The sequence below is a fragment of the Phacochoerus africanus genome, chromosome 15 (assembly GCF_016906955.1).
Source record: "Phacochoerus africanus isolate WHEZ1 chromosome 15, ROS_Pafr_v1, whole genome shotgun sequence".
In the NCBI taxonomy this organism is placed as follows: Eukaryota; Metazoa; Chordata; class Mammalia; order Artiodactyla; family Suidae; genus Phacochoerus; species Phacochoerus africanus.
The window spans coordinates 88794756-88815553 of NC_062558.1; the positions used below are offsets into that span (position 1 = coordinate 88794756).

General features: G+C 40.6%; 1 protein-coding gene across 5 annotated transcripts in view; it reads left to right on the top strand.

Annotated features, from left to right (window-relative positions):
* The window catches only part of SHLD2 (shieldin complex subunit 2), a 118910-nt gene that overhangs the window by 40186 nt on the left and 57926 nt on the right, over positions 1-20798 (top strand). For all 5 annotated transcript variants that reach the window (XM_047761145.1, XM_047761146.1, XM_047761148.1 and 2 more), the window contains one exon: positions 16703-18238. In XM_047761145.1, the coding sequence (XP_047617101.1) occupies positions 16708-18238 (1531 nt within the window). In that variant the 5' untranslated portion in view covers positions 16703-16707. The remainder of the gene's footprint in view (positions 1-16702; positions 18239-20798) is intronic.

The window sequence follows — 20798 nt, forward strand, 5'->3', positions numbered from 1 at the left end:
AAAAAAAAAAAAAAAAAAATCGAGTACAAAGAGGAAGCGGCATTGCCTTTTATGACAAAGTCTTGGGAGTCACATATCATCACTTCCACCATATTCTACTCATTGCTCCAGCCCATGCTTAGGGGTAGGGGACTTAGTCCTCACCTCTTAGAGGGAAAAATATCAAAAAATTTGTGGATGTACATGTACTTATTTATTTATTTTTTCCTTTTTGGCTGTACCTGTGGCATGAAGAAATTCCTGGGCCAGGGACTGAACCCAAGCTATAGCAGTGACCTAAGCTGCAGTGGTGACAACACCAGATTCTCCCTGCTGAGCCACAAGGGAATTCCAATGGACATATTTTTCAATGTCATACTTGTAGGGGAAAAAAAGAATATCCTCATGACTTTGGAGTATTCAAATAGCTCTTGGATAAGATCCTAAAACATAAAAAGATACATAAAAAATTGATAAATTGGACTTCATCTAAATTTTCATTACTGTCCTTTAAAAGATACCACTAAGAAGGAGTTCCCTTGTGGCTCAGCAGGCTAAGGATCCAGTGTTGTCACTTCTGTGACTCTACTTATAGCTGTGACCTGGCATTGGTCCTTGGCATGCTGAGACATGGGCGGATACAAAGAAACAAAAAAAGATGCCACTAAGAAAAAGAGTGCTTAAGCCCAGAGTAGGGGAAAAATATTTCTAGTGTATTATCCATCAAAGGACTTCTATTTAGGATATGAAAATAACTGTAATAACCCAATAGCAAAATGAGGAAAATAGGAATAACCTAGTAACAAACTTTCCCAAAGAGGATCTATTAATGGCCAATAGTCACTTGCAAATATACTCAACATCAAAAGGGAAATATTGCAAAGTAAACTCATCATGAGATACAATTTTACACCCTCTAGAACGGCTAACCATAGCAACAGAAGGTTGAAAGTACTAAATGTTGAGCATGATATGATGCAATTGGAACTCATCCATTGCTTGTTGGTATGCAAAATAGTATGGTTACTTTGGAGAACTGTTTGGCTTTTTTACATGAAGTTAAACATATATCCATCCTATGATTTGGAAATTCTGCTCCTAAATATTTAATGAGGGAAATGAAAACATATGTCCCCAAAATTATAAATTCAAGAGTGTTCATAGCAGTTATATTCGTAGTAGCCCCAAACTGGAAACAACTGAAGAGTCCATGTATCAGAAAATGGGTAAACAAATCTTAGTGTGTAGTCACAGTACTCAGCAACTGACACCCAAGCAACACAGGTGAATCTCAAAAGCATTGTGTTAAGTGAAAGGAATGAGATTAGCATATACTGTAGTGTTTATACTAAGTCCAAGAAAAGGCAACACTATTTTGTAATGATAGAAATCAGAAAATAATTGTAGGTTGGAGAGGGAAGGAAGCTGTTTAGAAAAGACGTGAAAGAACTTCCTATGGTCTGTGGAAATGTTCTGTATTTTGTTTTAAGTGACGGTTACATGGGTATAGACCATTGTCAATAGCCACCAAGCAGAACTCTTAAGACCTGTGCCTATTATTGAATGTTTAATTATACTTCAGATTTTAAAAATAGTAAACAAGAGCCCAGGGGAAGAATATTTAATGCTAGGGAATGGCTTAGTTCACATAGATGCTGAGATGTACTTGGGAATTTTAAAGGTGAAAGGAAGAAAGTAGTTTAGGTCAGGAGGTTAGCTCTGTCATATATGGTTTACTCCGTATATTTTAACTTGTTAAGCTTCTTTTTTTTTTTTTTTTTTTTTTTTTAAGGTACGTACCCAGGGCACATGGAAGTTCCCAGGCTAGGGGTCCAGTTGGAGCAGGAACTGCCAGCCTATATCACAGCCACAGCAGCGTGGGATCCAAGCCACAGCTCACAGCAACGCCAGATCCTCCATCCTCATGGATACTAGTCGAGTTTGTTACTGCTGAGCCAAGCTGGGAACTCCACTAAGCGACATTTTAGCATGTAAATTTTTTTTTTTTTTGGTCTTTTTGGGGCGACACCCGCAGCATATGGAGGTTCCCAGGCTAGGGGTCTAATTGGAACTGTTGCCGCCAGCCTACGCCAGAGCCACAGCAACGCCAGATCTGAGCCGAGTATGTGACCTACACCACAGCTCACAGCCACTTGGGATCCTTAACCCACTGAGCGAGGGCAGGGATCAAATCTGCAACCTCAAGGTTCCTAGTTGAATTGTTTCCACTGCACTGCAGTGGCAACTCCATTAGCATGTAAATGTTTAATGTCTTGGAAGCTTAGCATCCTACTGCCAGAGAGAGGGAGAGAGAGGGAAGTGGAGGGACAGAGGATAGAGGGAGGGAGAAAAATTTGTCAAATATGAAGGAAGGGATTAAGAGAAAGAGAGATGTCCTCTTAAAAGACATTTATTATTCACTTCATTATTAAGTTTATAGTAAGCTTTCCAAGTGGAACTCTTTGATAATGAAGCTCTTTTGTATTGAAGTTCTGTTCTTCCCTCTCTAGATAAGCCAGTGCTTTGTGAGGGTATTTCATATGACTCAATGGCAGGATTCTGGCTCCACAGTTGTGCAAAAACAAAAACCCAGAGAGGCAGGAGTTCCCACTATGTTGCATTGGGTTGAGAATCTGACTGCAGTAGCTAGGTTGCAGCTGAGGCATGGGTTCAGTCCCTGGTCCAGGCACTTTCATGTGCCACAGGTGTGGCCATTAAAAAAAGAAAAAACCAAACCCAGGGAGGCAGTATAATATACTGGTTAGGATCTTAGGTTCTCCAGTTTGATTTCCTGCATTCCACTTTTAGCTCCACTGCCTGCAGGCTGTGTGACCTGGGGCAGTTTCCTTTAACTTCTTTAAATCTGTGTTCTGAGTGGGGCAGGAGGATAAGAAGGGAAATCAGGTTATTGCAGATAATCCAGATTTGAACCAGGGCAGGAACAGATGAAGGTGGAGAAAAGTGGTCAAGTGCTGAATGAATTTTAAAGGTTGAGCTTAAAGGATTTGATGATAAATTGGAAGCATGAGAAAAAGAGAACAATCATTGCAGACACCAAGGTTTTTGGTCTGAGGACCTAGGAGAATTTAGTTGCTATTTACTGAGTATGCCTTTTTACAAAGGAATGTCAGAGCTTAAGTTGCAAAGTTTTAAAATTTTAAATTTTTTCCCCTTAATTTAGTTAGGTTTTTCGTCTTTTTTAGGCGGTAGGTGAGAATGAGAACAACCACAGAGTTGGCATGCAGACCCCTGGGACCCATGTTATGCTTAGGAAATCCTGATTACTAGTTTTACAGTTCAGTCCTTTTGATGTTACATGCTGTGGGGGAAGGGGGAATGAAGTGTGATAGTTTAGGAGTACTCCTTTGACTTTTCCTTTAGAAAGGGTAAGGCTTGGACAAGTTTACGTCTTGCTGAGACATTTTCTTGGAAGACTGGATTCAAAAGGTTTTACACTGTTGTCTGCCGCCTCATTACCCAGAACTTGAAGCCAGGTTGTTTCCAAACTTCCAAACAGGTTAATTCTCTTTTCTACCTCATTTAATTCTCCTCTCTCTCATGAGATTTTTTTTTTTTTTTTTTGTCTTTTTAGGGCCTCACCCGTGGCATAGGGCGGTTCCCAGGCTAAGAGCTGAATCGGAGCTATAGATAGCTGCAGGCCTACACCACTGCAACAGCATCGCCAGATCCAAGCTATGTCTGTGGCCTACACCACAGCTCATGGCAACACTAGATCCTTAACCCACAAAACGAGGCCAGGATCAAACCCACAACCTCATGGTTTATAGTTGGATTTGTTTCTGCTGTGCCATGACGGGAACTCCACTCTCGTGAGATTCTTAAGTGCATGTTATAATTTTTTGGTATAATTCAACCTTATTTGTGTTAGTATTTTTTTAATTTCTATAGGAAAATGGAACAATGCTTCCCTTTACTTAAGTTGTTCCTGCTATAATGTTTCTGATAAAATGTATTAGAAGGCACATTCTTCACTAATAGAACATTTATTCATGTATGTATTTCATGCATATATCTATACATTCTTAACTAAGTCACTATGTAATTTATCTCTACACCAAGACATTTATTTCTGTTTTTTGGTATTGAAGTTTAGTTGATTTACAATGTCGTGTTAGCTTCTGGTGTGCAGCAGTGTGATTCTTTTTTGTCCTCTTTTCCATTACAGTTTATTACAGAATACTTAGTTCCCTATGCTTTACAATAGGATAGACTGAGACATTTTTATGAGTGAAAATAGAGGGAATTCCCGTGGTGGCTTAGCTGGTTACAAATCTGACTGGTATCCATAAGGATATGGGTTTATCCTTGGCCCCACTCAGTGGGTTAAGAATCCGACATTGTTGCGACCTATGGTATATGCCACGGGTGTGGCCCTCAAAAGAAAAAAAAAATGGAAACTGACAAAACAGGACACCAGGATAGCAAATTTAAACTGAGACTATTCTGGGTAGATCAGGTTGTCTGGTCACCCAATTCTTTTTTTTTTTTTTTTGTCTTTTTAGGGCTGTACCTGAGGCATAGGGAATTCCCAGGCTAGGGCTCAGACTGGAGCTGTAGCCCTTGGCCTACACCACAAATACAGCAAAGCAGGATCCGAGCCACATCTTCGATCTACACCACAGCTCATGGCAACGCCAGATCCTTAACCTACTGATTGAGGCCAGGGATCATACCCGCCACCTCATGGTTACTAGTCGGATTCATTTCCACTGAGCCATAATGGGAACTCACCTGGTTATCTTCTTAACCCATTTTTTTTTTTAATTACTCCTGTGTGTCTGTGTATACACATGCTTTCACACTCCTCACGTATTACGTATTGTTGTTCTCATTTGAGAGATGAAACAATTCTGATTGGATATATAAAGAAATTTATTTTTTATTATGGATGTTTTCAAATATGTACAGAAATAGAAAGAATAGTGTAATGAATCCCATGTAATCATCACCTAGCTTTAAGAATTTCAAGTATAGGGGGTTCCATTGTGGCTCAGTGGTAACGAACCTGATTTAGTGTCCTTGAGGACATGGGTTTGATCCCTGGCCTTGCTCAGTGGGTTGGGGATCTGGCATTGCCGTGAGCTGTGGTATAGGTTGCAAATGTGGCTTGGATCTGGCATTGCTGTGGCTGTGGTGTAGGCCAACAGCTACAGATCTGATTCAACCCTAGCCTGGGAGAGTACATATGCCGTGGATGCGGCCCTAAAAAGACAAAAAAAAAAAAAGAAAAAGAATTTCAAGTTTATATTTTTAGTAAGTTGCAGAGTAGGGTTTTAACCCATATCTATCTTCCTCTAAAACCCATACTTTTAGTTACAATTCTGTGCTACCTCTTCCTTTTGCTGTCTGATACTATTGAGTAACTTTATGATGCTTCTATTTTTCATAAAATAGACAGGGAAAGGCATTAAAGTAGTGAGTTTTTAGTTTGGAAATAAGAGGGAGAAAGCACCGTGTTTTAACCACATGTGTTTTGTAACATGCGTTTTAGTTGGAGTGTTCTGCAAAGACAAAACCTGCTGATACGGTTCATCCTGTTTTATAAATCTTTGACCCACTCATCAGACTCTGACCACTGTAGAGATAAAGGACTCTGGTTGCATTGGTCTCTGACTGAAGTGGCCCTCTGCCGATTGAGAAATTGTATTAATTATTAACTATGGTAATGGATATGTACTTGCAAGTTTCATCTGGTATCTTAATGAGCTTTAACCCTCTGAGTACACCCAAAACATATCCTAGAATCATTGAAATTTATAAACATTCACAACTTAACTCTTCAGTCTGTGTATTTTTGCTACAATAAATATTTTGTTTCCCTCTACCCTCACTATGTCCCAATCCCCCTGCTCACAGACTCACCACTATAAATTAGAGGAATTAGTAGCCACAGCCTTAGATATGAAAACTTTAAAAAAAAAAAAAAGGTTCTTTTTTTAATTTATAGAACCATACTTTCTTTCTTTTTTTTAACTTTTGTCTTTTTAGGGCCGAACCTGCAGTACATGGATGTTCCCAGGCTAGGGGGCCAATCGGAGCTATAGCTGCCGGCCTACGCCAGGGCCACAGTGTTGCCAGATCCGAACCGTGCCTGCAACCTACACCACAGCCCATGGCAATGCTGGATCCTTAACCCACTGAGCGAGACCAGGGATCAAACCTACAACCTCATGGTTCCTAGTCAGATTCGTTTCTGCTGCGCCACAACGGGAACTCCTAGGACCATACTTTCTAGCCAGTTTTTTTTTTTTTTTTGGAGAGGGCAGGTAGAATCCCATATTTACAGTGGATTATGTTTCAGACAAATAAGTGAAGGCATACTAAAGTAATTGTTATATTCAAATAACTTTGTATGTTATAGGACTTTGATTTGTTTCAGCTATCTCTGGTCCTGGGAGGTCTTCTCTGAACTCTCAAGACTGCTCTTGTGTCACCTCTGAGTGCTTCAGCAACTTCCCCAGCATAGAGTGCAAGTAGGGCTCTAAAGCTCTGTGGGCTCAGGGCCTCGTAACCTTAAACCATACCAAACTGAATTCAAGGACTATGTCTAGCCTGGATATTGGGTCACTTAGTCAGATTCTTCCTTTAAGAAAGAGACTAAATACAACATGGCTTTTTGAAAAATTGAGTTATAGTTAATATACAGTATTATGTTTCAGGTATATAACAGTGATTCATAATTCTCAAAGGTTACAGTCCATTTATAGTTATTATAAAATATTGACTATATTCCCTGAGTTATATCCTTGTAGCTTATTTATTTTATACATGGTAGTTTGTACCTCTTAATCCCCTACCCCTTTATTGCCCCTCCTTCCTTCCCTCTTCCCACTGGTAACCACTAGTTTGTTCTCTGCATCCGTGAGTCTGTTTCTGTTTTGTTGTATTCACTAGTTTGTTTTGTTTTTTAGATTCCACATATAATGTTTGTCTTTCTCTGACTTGTTTCACTTAGCATGATGCCCTCCAAATCCATCATGTTGTTGCAAATGGTAAAATTTCATTCTTTTTTATGGCTGAGCAGTATTCCTCTGTGTGTGTGTGTGAATCACTTCTTTTATCCTTTCATCTGTTGATGGACACTTAGTTTGCTTCCATATCTTGGCTATTATAAATAATGCTGCTATGGACATTGAAGTGCATGCATCTTTTTGAATTAGGGTCCTGGTTTCCTTTTTAAGATATATACCCAGGAGTGGAATTGCTGGGTCATATGATAGTTCTAGTTTTAGGCTTTTGAGAAATCTCCATAAGAACACCTTTTTTATCTACTGTGATTGTGTCAAATATGATACAATCATAGTAGATAAAAATGCTACGTGATACTTATAGAAATATAAGTCTGATGTTGGGGAGAATGGTTGATTCAATATGGACTGGTAAAACATAATTGGATAATAAGTAGCTAAATGAATGTGGTTGGATGGAATTCTGCAGTGTTGTATGGAATGAAAATAAGAGATGATCTAAGGAAAAACAGAGAAAGAAAAATCAGAGTGGTAGAAGAATAAGACAGGAAAGAGTAGTGTTCTAGAAACTAAGGAAATAGTTTCACAATTGGAGTAGCGAAATACTGTGGGTATTTATTCAACAATTTGGACTTCTCTGTTGTCTTAATAGAGATAGGGAATAGAAGTCAGATTGCAGGAAATTTAGGAGAAAACATTAAGTGAGAACACAGAAGCAGTGAGTGTCTTGGACTCTTTTCCAACATTTTAGAGATTACCTCTAGTAGGTTTGTCCCTTGGATAAGACAGCTGAGGCTCCTTTACTGGCTTCTGTGTTAAGGTGGGGAGAAGACATGCCTTGGGTCTGTATTGTACTCCTTTTTAAATGAATATATTTATTTTATTTTATTTTTTTGCTTTTTTAGTGCTATGCTTGCGACATATGGAAGTTCCCAGGCTAGGGGTCAGATCAGAGCTACAGCTGCCCGCCTACTCCACAGCCATAGCAACGTGGGATCCGAGCCACGTCTGTGACCTACATCACAGCTCATAGCAACTCCGATCCTTAACCCACTGTGTAAGGCCAGGGATCAAACCCGCATCCTCATGGATTCTATTCAGGTTCCTTAACAGCTGAGCATTGAAGGGAACTCCCTAATGAATATATTTAAATACATTTTCAAAATTTTGTCACTAACTGTACTCCATAGGGCCTGTGAGGAATGCTGCTAATGGTCAGTCCTATTTTGGTTGAGTTTTCCCAGGCTTCTATCTCCTAGGGCCACCCCTGCATATATTCCTGTGATAGCTCAACATCACTATTTTAAAATTGTCATATTTTAGGGAGTTCCGGTTGTGGCTCAGCAGTAACAAACCTGACTAGTATCTATGAGGATTGGGTTTGACCCTTAGACTTGCTCATTGTTAAGGATCTTCGGTTACGTGAGCTGTAGTGTAGGTCGCAGACGTGGCTTGGATCCCGCATTGTGGTGGCTATGGAGCAGGTCGGCAGCTGCAGCTCCAATTCGACCCCTAGCCTGGGAACTTCCATATGCTGCCAGTGTGGTCCTAAAAAGAAAAAAAAAAAAATTGTCAGTTTAGCTCTTCCATTAGACTATAAGGTCCTTAAAATTCTTTGTTACTGTTGTTGAATTCCCAGTACAAATGTCTGTCACGTACTGTTGAATATTTGTTGCATGAACGACTGAATGAATAAATCAACAGTTTTCTGTTTTTTTAAGCACAAAAGAATTCTAATTTGATGGTCTCATAGAATCAAACAAATAAAATGTTTCAGGAAGAGGGGATTGATAAACAGTTTCAAATAGCAGTAAGATAAGGGTTGAAAACTGACCTTTGGTTTTGGCTATTAGCGGTCATTTGTTTCCATAGAATAAAGTGTTGCAGCCAAATGATTGGTGTAAGGCCATATTTAACTGGGTTGAAGAATAAATGGGAAATGAGAACAAAGAAGCAACATGCAAGGTTTTTTTGTTCGTTTTTAAAGATTTGAGACTAAAGAGAAGAAACTGTTAGAAGCCCAAAGGTTAGAGAGAGGGGAGTCTGTTAGCATAGAAATGTTATGCATTTGATTTGAATATATTTGTGTTCCTGCTACATGTCAGAAAAATATATTTCTCCATCTTCCACTAATTTTTTGTTTTTTGCTTTTTAGGAATGCACCCACGGCATATGGAGGTTCCCAGGCTAGGGGTCAAATCAGAGCTCTAGCTGCCAGCCTACACTACAGCCACAGCAATGCAGGATCCAAGCCACGTCTGCGACCTACACTGTAGCTCACTGAGCAAGGGCTGTGTCCTCATGGATGCTAGTCAGATTTGTTTCTGCTGAGCCACAATGGGAACTCCGTACTTGGTTTTGATATATCTTTTGAACTTGAATTTTTTTTTTTTTTTTTTTTGCTGTGCTGTTTGGGCCCCTAGTGGCTAATGTAATAATGGCACATAAATAGTAAACAATTAAATCCAATAAACCAATATTCCTTATGCAGATTATTCTTTCTGTAAAGATTAAATGGGGTCGAGATATGTAGTTATAGTGCTTAGTGATGATTAGCCCTCTTTGTTTTGTTATGAGTTAGGACTTGACACCTAAACTTACTATAATCTTGTTTCCTTAGTGATAATTCACTAGTATAAACTGTTTGAAAATAACAGTATATCTTTGTTTTAGCTTATAATACAATAACAGCTGCCATCATCATTCTCAACTTTTATTTTGCATGTTGGATTTAGGTCCATTGTTGTATATCTGTTGGAACATCATATTCAGTTTGAAGATGGTGAGAGAAAAGCCTGAATTACCAAACAAAAAAAAAGATTTGATTATTATGAAAATAACAAACATTAATTATTCATCACAATAAAACTTTTAAAACATATAAATCTTTTATAAAACCATCCTTAATCTTGTTTCTCAGTGTTTTCCTTTCTGGGATTTTTTTTTTTAATATTACAGAGTACTTCTGAACAATGTAAGGAGTACCTCTGTCACACTTGGTTAAAAAAATAAAACATGGTTAGCACAGTTGATGTCCTTTATAGTCCTAGCACATTGTGTTCCTCCCTCCCGAAGGTCACAACAACCCTGAATTTAGAGTTTTGTTCTCAGGCATATCTTTAAAAAAAAAAAAAAAATTCAATGAATGGGAGTTCCCTTCGTGGCTTAGCGGTTAATGAACCTGACTAGGATCCATGAGGATGCGGGTTTGATCCCTGGCCTTGCTCAGTGGGTTAAGGATCTGGCGTTACCGTGAGCTGTGGTATAGGTCGAAGATGTGGCTTGGATCCCTTGTGGCTGTGGCTGTGGCGTAGGCCTGCAGCTATAGTTCGTTCAAACCCTAGCCTGGGAACTTCCACATGCCACAAATGCGGCCCTGAAAAGCAAAAAACTAAAATAAAATAAAAATAAACTTAGTGAATGATATGATACCTATAGTTTTTTGGGTTTTTTTTGGTCTTTTTGCTATTTCTTTGGGCTGCTCCCGCGGCATATGGAGGTTCCCAGGCTAGGGGTCCAATCGGAGCTGTAGCCACCGGCCTACGCCAGAGCCACAGCAACGCGGGATCTGAGCCACATCTGCAACCTACACCACAGCTCACGGCAACGCCGGATCGTTAACCCACTGAGCAAGGGCAGGGACCGAACCTGCAACCTCATGGTTCCTAGTCGGATTCGTTAACCACTGCGCCATGACGGGAACTCCCCGTGATATCTATAGTTGTACAACCATCATCACAAGCCAATTTTACATTTCCATCCCAAACCCCCATCCCATCCCCCACCCCAGCCTGTCTCCTTTGGTGACCATAAGTTTTTCCTAGTGTGTGAGTCAGATTCTGTTCTGCAGAGAAGTTCATTGTATCCTTTTTTTAGATTCCACATATAAATGATAGCATATTAGGTTTGTGTCTCACTGACTAACTTTACTTAGTGTGATAATTTCTAGGTCCATCCATGTTGCTGCAATCTCAGGCATATCTTAAAGCTCAATATACTGATATCATAAGTTATATATTCTTCAGATTGCTTCTTTCACTTAAAATTATGTTTGTAAGATGTATCCATGTTGACATGTAACTCTTGGTCATTTATTTTTCTGCCATATAGTATTCTTTTGCTGAATATCTGATGTTTTATCTCCTCCTCATAGATTTTTAGGTTCTAAATTTTTTGTTTATAATGTCTCCCATGATCATTCTTGTACTTGTTTTCTCATGTAGATATGTATAAGATCTCTCTGGGGCAGAAACTTGGAAGTGGAATTATTTGTTTGTGTGGTATGTGCCTCCTCACTTTTACCAAATTATTCTTTAGAGCTGTGAATGAGTTCTCCAACCTTGGACATTGTTAGACTTCCTAAATCCTTTCCCAATCCTGTGGGTATGAAACGATCTCTCTCTCACTTTTTTTTTTTTTGCTTCTTAGGGGTGCACCTGTGACATATGGAAGTTCCCAGGCTAGGAGTCGAATTGGAGCTGCAGCTGCTGGCCACAGCCACAGCCACAGCAACGTGGGATCTGAGCTGCATTTGCAGCTTATGGCAATGCCAGATCCTTTTAACTCACTGAGTGAGGCTAGGGATTGAACTGTCATCCTCAAGGATACTAGTTGGGTTCTTAACTCACTGAGTCACAATGAGAATTCTCACAATATTTCTTAAAAACAACAATAAGAGTATTCCCTGGTGATCTAGTGGCTAGGACTTAGTGCTTTCACCACTGTGGTCTGGGTTGGATCCCTGGTCTGGAAACTGAGATCCTACATCAAGCTCCGGCATGCTGTACCAGCACCACCCACGCCCCCCTCCCCACCCCTGCCAAAAAAATTAAGACAACAACAGAAAAGAAGACTTCTGTTATAGAATATTTAAAAGATGTACAAAAGTTGAGTGATTAGAGCTATGTGTTCCATCAACCTGCCTAGGCAGTTATCAACACATGGCGCATCTCGTTTCATCTATAACCTCCTTCCCTCTCCCTTGTGTTCTAAAGAAATCTGAGATGTCTCACCATTTTATATGGAAACATTCGTCTTGCATCTCCAGCATGTAACTCTTTCATAAATAGCCTCAGTAATATGATCCCAGTAAAAAACTCATAATGTCTCACTGTTATATCAAAGTTTTAGTTTTTCCAGTTGTCTTATAATATTTTTACATTTATGTCTTCAAATCAGGATCTAAATAAGGTCTGTACATTGTAATTGGTCTTAATCTACAGATTTCCTCCACTCTTCCTAATAACATCTACCTTGTGATCTTAGCAGCCATTGATAATTGCCTAGAAAATCCACTAATTCACTGGGAGTTGCGAAGTGGTGCTCTTCTCTCATTCTTTTTGTTATTGTTTCTGTGTTGCTTATTAGAAGTATACTTCTATAAAGAGAGGTTTCCTCTCATCAAATATTTGGCCATCTTGAGATATTGTAGGTAAAGAAAGATAGGATAAATTTTTTCCTTTTATTCACCAACTTTTAAAATTTAGTTACCCAATATCCTCCAAAGGCAATCATTGAGTGAGTTTGTGTTACTCATCTTTGTGAATTCATGGATTTAATCATGTTCGATGTGTTCCAGACCATCACAGTAACCATCCTCATTGATGCTCAGATTGCCCAGCTTTGGCCAGTAGGAGCCTTTAAGTTGGCTTCTGAGTTTTTTTGATTCAGTGCTCCTAGTCTTTGATAGTTTTCTTGTTTCCTGGTATGATGAAATGTTTCAAGTTCATCTTATACATTCCCTGCCTGAAACCTAGAATCAGCCATCTCTCTAAAGAGTCCTGGTCTCATAGCCATCCTCTGCCTAACACATACCAAAATGTTATGAAGTATTCATTATAATGTTGTTTATATAGACAGTTTAGGCACAGTAGGCCATTCTTATCAAGGAACGGTGGGAACCCTCCTGAAATCTAAATTCAAAAATGCCAGCCAAGGGCCCACCTTATAAGCAGGTCTTTCTAAAGACAGTAATCTCAAGTCTCCTGTGTTAACTCTTTTCTACACAGGTGGCTATTAGTCATTTTATGGAGATAGGGAATAAGTAGAAAGTTGGATAAGGGGTCAGGAGTCCAGAAGAGAGGTTGTGATGGAGATATACATCTGTTAGTCATTAGCCATTACATCAGATATACATCTGGTAGTCATTAGTCATTAGTGATGGAGATAGACATCTGGTAGTCATTAGAAGGTATTTAGATCCTGAGGCTAAATAAAAATCACCGAGGGGTTGGGTACAGTGAGAACTCCAAGTACTGAGCCCTTGAGCAAGAAGTTGAGGTAGTAAGGAGGAGCTGAGGAGACTGAGAAGGAGCAACTGGTGAGGTGGTGTGAGGTGGAATGAGAGTCAAGAGGATGTGGTATCCCTAAAGCCAGATAAAACACAGAAAGGAGTGACCAGTGGTGGCAGATCCTGCTGGAAGAGTAAGTTAAAAACGGGGAGTTAACTGATGCCAGCGTGGAGGTTATTGGAGACCTTGAAATACGCTATTTCAATGGAATGGCTGGACCAACACTTGACTAAAGTGGGTTTCAGAGGGAATTAGAACAGAGGGAGGATAGGCAGTTCTTTCAAGGAATTTTGTTGTAGAGGGGAGCGTGAAAATGTTGCGAGGAGTGGAGGAACATGAGGCAAAATAACAGCATGTTGCTCTAGAGAGAAAAATCAGTGATGTGGGGGGAAGGGGAGAAATGTTAGAGCCTAGTAGGAAAGAGGGTGTAAGTTCTAGGAATTCCCCAGTGGCCTGGTGGTTAAGGATCTGTGTTGTCACTGCTGTGGCACAGGTTTAATCCCTGACTGGGGAACTTCCACATGCCATGGGTATGGCCAAAAACAAATAAATAAATAAATAAATAACGCCTGTGAGGAAGGGATAGCCCTTGCATAGAAACACGGTAATAGGAAGGTGGACAAGGAGTTCCTGTCGTGGCTCAGTGGAAATGAATCCGACTAGGACCCATGAAGTTGCAGGTTCCATCCCTGGCCTCGCTCACTGGGTTGAGGATCCAGCTTTGCTGTGGTTGTGGTGTAGGTTGCAGATTCGGCTCGGGTCTGGCATTGCTGTGGCTGTGGCATAGGCCGGCAGCTGTAGCTCCGATTAGATCCCTGCCCTGGGAACCTCCATGTACCGCTGGTATGGCCCTAAAAAGCAAAAAAGAATAATTAAAAAAAAAACAACAAAGGAAGGTGGGCAAAGTATATGGGTGTGATGGAAGTGGGTAGGTGTGTTGCTGAGAACTTGTAAATGAAAATGGTAGCATGGTCATCAGCTGCACTTGAGAATAGGGGAGGAGGTGCTGGGGATTTAAAGAGTGAAAAGACATTAAAGAGTTATCTTGGAGAATGAATGGACAGGGAAAGATAAAATTTCTGGGATTCCTGGACACCACCTTGAGGTTAGTGATAATGAACTCAAAATGAGACTCATTTTCATTGGCTACAGGTGTTAGATTAGGTAATGCTTCAACCAGGGTTTGAGTTTAGCTGAGCAAATACCTTGGAGAGGACAGCAGCTGAATTTGAGATGCATGATGATGGGGAGTGATTTAGGCTATTTCAGGAGGGAGGTAAAAAATGAGGTTGTGAAAATGTGCTGTGATTGTTGGGTTCATTGTAGATCCCATGTGGTCAACAAGTTGTTGGAGCTGTGCATTTAGAAGGAGTGAGTGGAAGATAGGAGAAAGTAGTCAGGGAGTTGAAAACTGAAAATTGAAATTTAAAACTGTGCAGTTATTGATAATGGTAGGGTATGTGATTATAAGAATACTTATAATAAGAATTCTTATGTAAGTTATAAGAATGGATAACTGAGGTGAGTTGGAGAATAAAATCAATGAAGGAGAGGTGGGCAAGGCACGAAGAGGTCAGGGTACTGGAAGGAACATCCACACTGATACTGAAAGAACAAGAATTATAGGAGTTCCCGTTGTGGTGGAGTGGTTAACAAATCCGACTAGGAACCATGAGGTTGCGGGTTCGGTCCCTGCCCTTGCTCAGTGGGTTAACAATCCGGCGTTGCCGTGAGCTGTGGTGTAGGTTGCAGACTCGGCTCGGATCCTGCGTTGCTGTGGCTCTGGCGTAAGCCGGCAGCTACAGCTCTGATTCAACCCCTAGCCTGGGAACCTCTGTATGCCATGGGAGCGGCCCAAGAAATAGCAAAAAGAGCCCCCCCCCCCCAAAAAAAAGAACAAGAATTATAATCGGATATGTTATTAGATTTGGAGGAGGTGACCATGATCGAATTTTCAAGGAATGCTAAGAGTGACTGAGCATTACAGCTGTCATTTCCTGTAGACTACCATACTTCCTATATTTCCATATGGACTTTTCATTATTAGAAACCTTCTTACAAAGGACCCTGATCCCTGATCAAAAGTCCTCAATCATACCATGGTCTTTCATAACTCAGCCTTTTATTCTGCTCCCAGTTCATTGGTTTAGATGCTCTCAGCCGCAGTGCTTGCCTTCCATAGTAGCATTCTTCCCCAGTAGACTGCAAGTTGTGGTTTATAGCATTTATTACATTACTTTGAAATTACTAGTTTACATTCCCTATTTTTCTCTCTCTCTCTCTTTTTTTTAAACTAGTCTGATAGTTCCCTTAGGCCAAGATCCTTGTCTGTCTTTTTGTCCCTGTAGCACTGTAAAATACTTATCAGGGAGTTCCCATTGTGGCTCAGTGGGTTAAGAGCCTGACACAGTATCCATTCCCTAGGTCCCAGGCTATGGGTCGAATCAGAGCTATAGCTGCCGGCCTACTCCACAGCCACAGCAATGCCAGATCTGAGCTGCATCTGCAACCTACGCTGCCACAGCTTGCAGCAACACTGGATCCTTAACCCACTGAGCGAGGCCAGGAAACAAACCCACATCCTCATGAATACTAGTTGGATTTTTAACCCACTGAGCCACAATAGGAACTACCAAGCCTTCTGTTTCAGTTCTGGGAATTGAGGTCACAGTTGAAGGAAGGAGGCTCTAAACTTGATTGTCAAGTTTTTTTTGGTTTTTAGGGCTGCACTTGTGGCATATGGAAGTTCCCAGGCTAGGGGTCGAATAAGAGCTACTGCTGCAGGCCTACACCACAGCAGCAGGGGATCCATGCCATGTCTGCGACCTACATCACCACTCACAGCAACACCGGATCCTTAACCCACTGAGTGAGGCCAGGGATTGAACCTACATCCTCATGGATACTACTTGGGTTCTTGACCCACTTAGCCACAAAGGGAACTCCTAAAGAGTCTATATAAGGATTTTTGTGTGTGTGAATATTTTATTTTCTTATGATTTCCTATATATGTATCACTTTTATAATTAAATGGAATACCAATATAAATCACTTCTATTATATTTTTGATTCACAGCTATATTTGCTTTGGGCATGTTATAAGTTAATATATAAAAATTTGGGAGTTCCCGTCGTGGCGCAATGGTTAACGAATCCGACTAGGAACCATGAGGTTGCGGGTTCGGTCCCTGCCCTTGCTCAGTGGGTTAATGATCCAGCGTTGCCGTGAGCTGTGGTGTAGGTTGCAGACGCAGCTCGGATCCTGCGTTGCTGTGGCTCTGGCATAGGCTGGTGGCTACAGCTCCGATTCGACCCCTAGCCTGGGAACCTCCATATGCCGAAGGAGTGGCCCCCCAAAAATAGCAAAAAGACAAAAAAATATATATATATATATATATAAATTTACTGACAAACACTCATTTTAGATTTTTCATTTTTTTTCAGAAACCATGAGTGGAAGATCTCAAGTCCACATTTTTTGGGGTGCTCCACTTGGTCCATTGGAAATGACAGTACCTCAAGAACCAACTTCTTTAATGTCCACTGCTGACCCCTGGAAAGAAATTCAGCTTTTGTACAATCAACATCCTTTACATCTGAAGGATGAAAAATCCAGGCACAAAACCCTTGAAGACTATCAAGCCTTAGAAGCTGTGGGCTCTCCAGATCTTCCTCATGGGCACTTTCCAGCAAATTCTGTGAACAGCTCTGCTCATGTGAAAGATGACTTCATACATTGCATTTCTGAAACACAAACTTTAAAATCCCAGAAGAGTCACCCCTTGGTTTCAAGTGATGGAACCAAGTCCAATGAGCAAATATGTGGGTTTAAGGGCAGAGTTCAGCATTTAGCTGAAGAAAAAAAGTATCAAAATCTCTTCAGTGAAAATAAGATCGCAGATGAACAACATCAATATCGGTCAAACATATGTGATCACAACTTTCCAAAAAATTCCTTTCAGTTAGATCCTAAGTGTGCAGCTGTATTGGATGTGGTCTGTAGGCCTGAACAGATGGACACAGGGCCAGGAACTATCAAAACAAAGTGTGTACCAACAGAACATCGTGAAATACAAAACCAGTGCCTGGAGTTCTTTTCCTCTAATTCAGTAGACAAGCCAAAGCCTGAAGAAGCAGTTGGGAAAGTCTCAGGCCTTAAAATATCAACCAATACTGAATTTCTCAGTATAATGACCTCCAGCCAGCTTGCTTTTTTAGCTCAAAGGAAGTATAAAGGGCAGAATTCTATAAATAAGACCGTAAACATGGAGACCGAACCAGAGGCAAGTCATGGGGAAATAAGAATAACCGAAGACAATTTGAATCAGCCTAATGATGATACTGCAGAAGGATATGAAGATGGACAAAATCAAGCTCATTTCCTTGAACTTGTTAGTCCTGTTCGTCCTGAAACAAGAAGTCGCCACATTCACTTAAACTCTGATAAAGGTCTTGAAGAAAATATAGGATCTCCAGAACTTTTCAGTGTTGAAGATAAGCTGCTACCGAATGAGATATGTATTGAGCCATGTAGCTCAGGAATACTGTGTTCCCAGCTAAATACTTTCCACAAACGTTCTAGTAAAAGAAGCTGGACCTCTGAAAAGAAATCAGGCCCTCCTAAAGCTCTGTCTGAAGCTCCTCATGTGGCTAAGAAAATTAAGTTGATTTCTAATGGGAGAGATCATATTGTAGCAGTGGGCCAAAGGAATGCATCTGAATTTAAGGGCATTAAAAAAACATCATTGATAAAAAACTGTGATTCTGAAAGTCAGAAGTATCATTGCTTAGTCGTGGTGTTATCCCCCTGTCACATGAAAGAAATAACTATAAAATCTGGAGCAAATTCTGGCTCTAAAGTGCCTTTAGCAACAATTGTGGTAATTGACCAGTCAGAAATTAAGAAGAAGGTTTTTCTGTGGAGGACTGCAGCATTTTGGGCACTTACAGTGTTTCTTGGAGATATAATTTTACTAACAGGTAAGGTCATCACTGTATAGTGGGAATTTACCTTATAACGCTGTGGGCTTTTTTCCCCTCCCACTAAAGCCTTTCCCATTTACATCTCAGGGTTCCAGCATGATTGAGCTCCTTATAGCGTCTCCTCAGCACTGCCTAAGGTCTTAGGTGTTGCCATTTCTGGGTGTTTGTTCTGACCTTCTTAGTTCTTTCCCTCCTTCCCATTCAGCATCTCCTTAAGAAGCCTGCTCTGGTTGCTCCTTTCCTGTGCTCTCACTCACAGGGAAGGAGTGATAGCACACTTTTTTTTTTTCCTTATGGTTTATTTATTTATGTGTCTTATGTTTAACCCTTTTCTTTAACTCTATTAACAGCCTTATGATAAAAGGACAACATTTATGCTACTTGACTTAATCTCTAATAAAGCTATAAACATTACATTCTTGTAGAGGGGACATAGAATTTCTATTGCATTTTTATTTTTTTATTTTATTTATTTATTTTTGCTTTTTAGGGCTACACTCATGGCATATGGAGGTTCCCAGGCTAGGGGTCCAATCAGCCTATACCACAGCCACAGCAATGCCAGATCCCAGCCACATCTGTGACCTACACCACAGCTCACAGCAACACGGGATCCTCAACCCACTGAGCAAGCTCAGGGATCGAACCCACAACCTCATGGTTCCTAGTCGGATTTGTTTCTGCTGTGCCATGACGGGAACTCATCTATTGCATTTTTAAATTATTAAAATTATAGTAGACCCTGGAACAAAATGGGTTTGAACTGCATAGGTCCACTTATATGTGGATATTTTTCAGTAGTAATCACTGCAGTACTACACAGTTCATGGTTGGTTGAATACGTGGATATGGAGAGGTTGGGGTTATAGAGGACCAACTGTAAAGTTACAGGTGGGTCAACCCTGAGTTGTTCAGGGGTCACCATATTTTTTTTTCTTTGCTTTGGTTTTCGGGACCACACCTGCAGCATATGGAAGTTCCCAGGCTAGGGGTTGAATCAGAGCTGCAGCTGCTGGCCACAGCTGCAGCCACAGCAACTTGGGATCAGAGTCTTGTCTGTGACCTATACCACAGCTCATGGCAACACCATATCCTTGACCCAGCAAGTGAGGCCAGGGATTGAACCGTCATCCTCATGGATACTAGTCAGTTTTGTTACCACTGAGCCACAATAGAAACTCTTGAGTCACTGTATATTAATCACATTTGGAAATGGAAAGGAGAAAATCCTGGTATTGCACCAACCTCATATAACTGCCAGTGGAGTTGTGGAGTGTTCCCTCCCAGTTATCTTCCCTGTGCTCCTCAGTGTGTATGCATACATGTATAATGGCTAATGTTTATGGGAACCTATTTTGTGTCCATCTCTGTATTAGACTTTACAGGTCTTTCAACTCATTACAATGACTGTATGAGGAGGGCACTGATTATCATCCCCGTTTTTCAGCTTGAGGGAAAGGTTAAGTAACTTGCCTACTGTTACCTAGCTAGGAGGAGGCAAAGCAAGGTTTCACCCAGACTCCAGGATCCCTACTCTTTTTTTTGGCGGGGGGAGGGGGGCCACAGCATGTAAAAGTTCCTGGGTCAGGTATAGAATCTGAGCCACAGCAGTAACCAGAGCCACAGCAGTGACAATACCAGATCCTTAATCCACTGAATCACCAAGGAACTCCAGAATTTTTTTTTGGCTTTTTAGAGCCGTACCCTTGGCATATGGAAGTTGAAACCTCATCCTCATGGATACTAGTCAGGTTTGTTATCACTGAGCCATGATGGGAACTCCAACATTTTATGCATTGATTGTATCCTGCCTAGGATTGATCTGTCTCTGTCCCTAATGTAACCGATTTTGCTCTACTTAGAACTGTTTCTCCTCATTGGTATGTTTAGTTCCACTAAATGTTTCTTCTCATTCCATCTTAGATCATACAATTCTCTTTCTCCTTCTGGGAAGTGTTCCTTACCTCCAACGTATTCAGTGTATTTCTTTTTTTTTTTTCCCCCGCTTTTTAGGGCCGCACCTATGGCATATAGAAGTTCCCAGGATAGGGGTTGAATTAGAGCTACAGCTGCTGGCCTACATTACAGCCACAGCAACGCAGGATCCAAGCTGAGTCTGTGACCTACATCACAGCTCATGGCAACGCTAGATCCTTAACCCACTGAGCAAGGCCAGGGATTGAACCCACATCCTCATGGATCCTAGTTGGGTTTGTTAACCACTGAGCCACAAAGGGAACTCCCTAATGTATTTCACTAGATGATTACCCCTTGACACTTAGGGGAAAATAATCAAAGTCCTTTAAGAAGGCCTTACGTTACATTTATATATGCTCATAGCAGAAGGGGTAAATGCATATGAATATTTTTTACTCTTTTAGGCACTACTATTTTGGAACAACTACTGTGCTTCCTGCCCCACATGATTTAATTTATCAGAAGTATACATTACATTATAGCACAGGGAACTATATCCAGTTTCTTGGGATAGAACATGATGGAAGATAATATGAGAAAAAAAATGTATATATATATATATGTATGACTGGGTCACTTT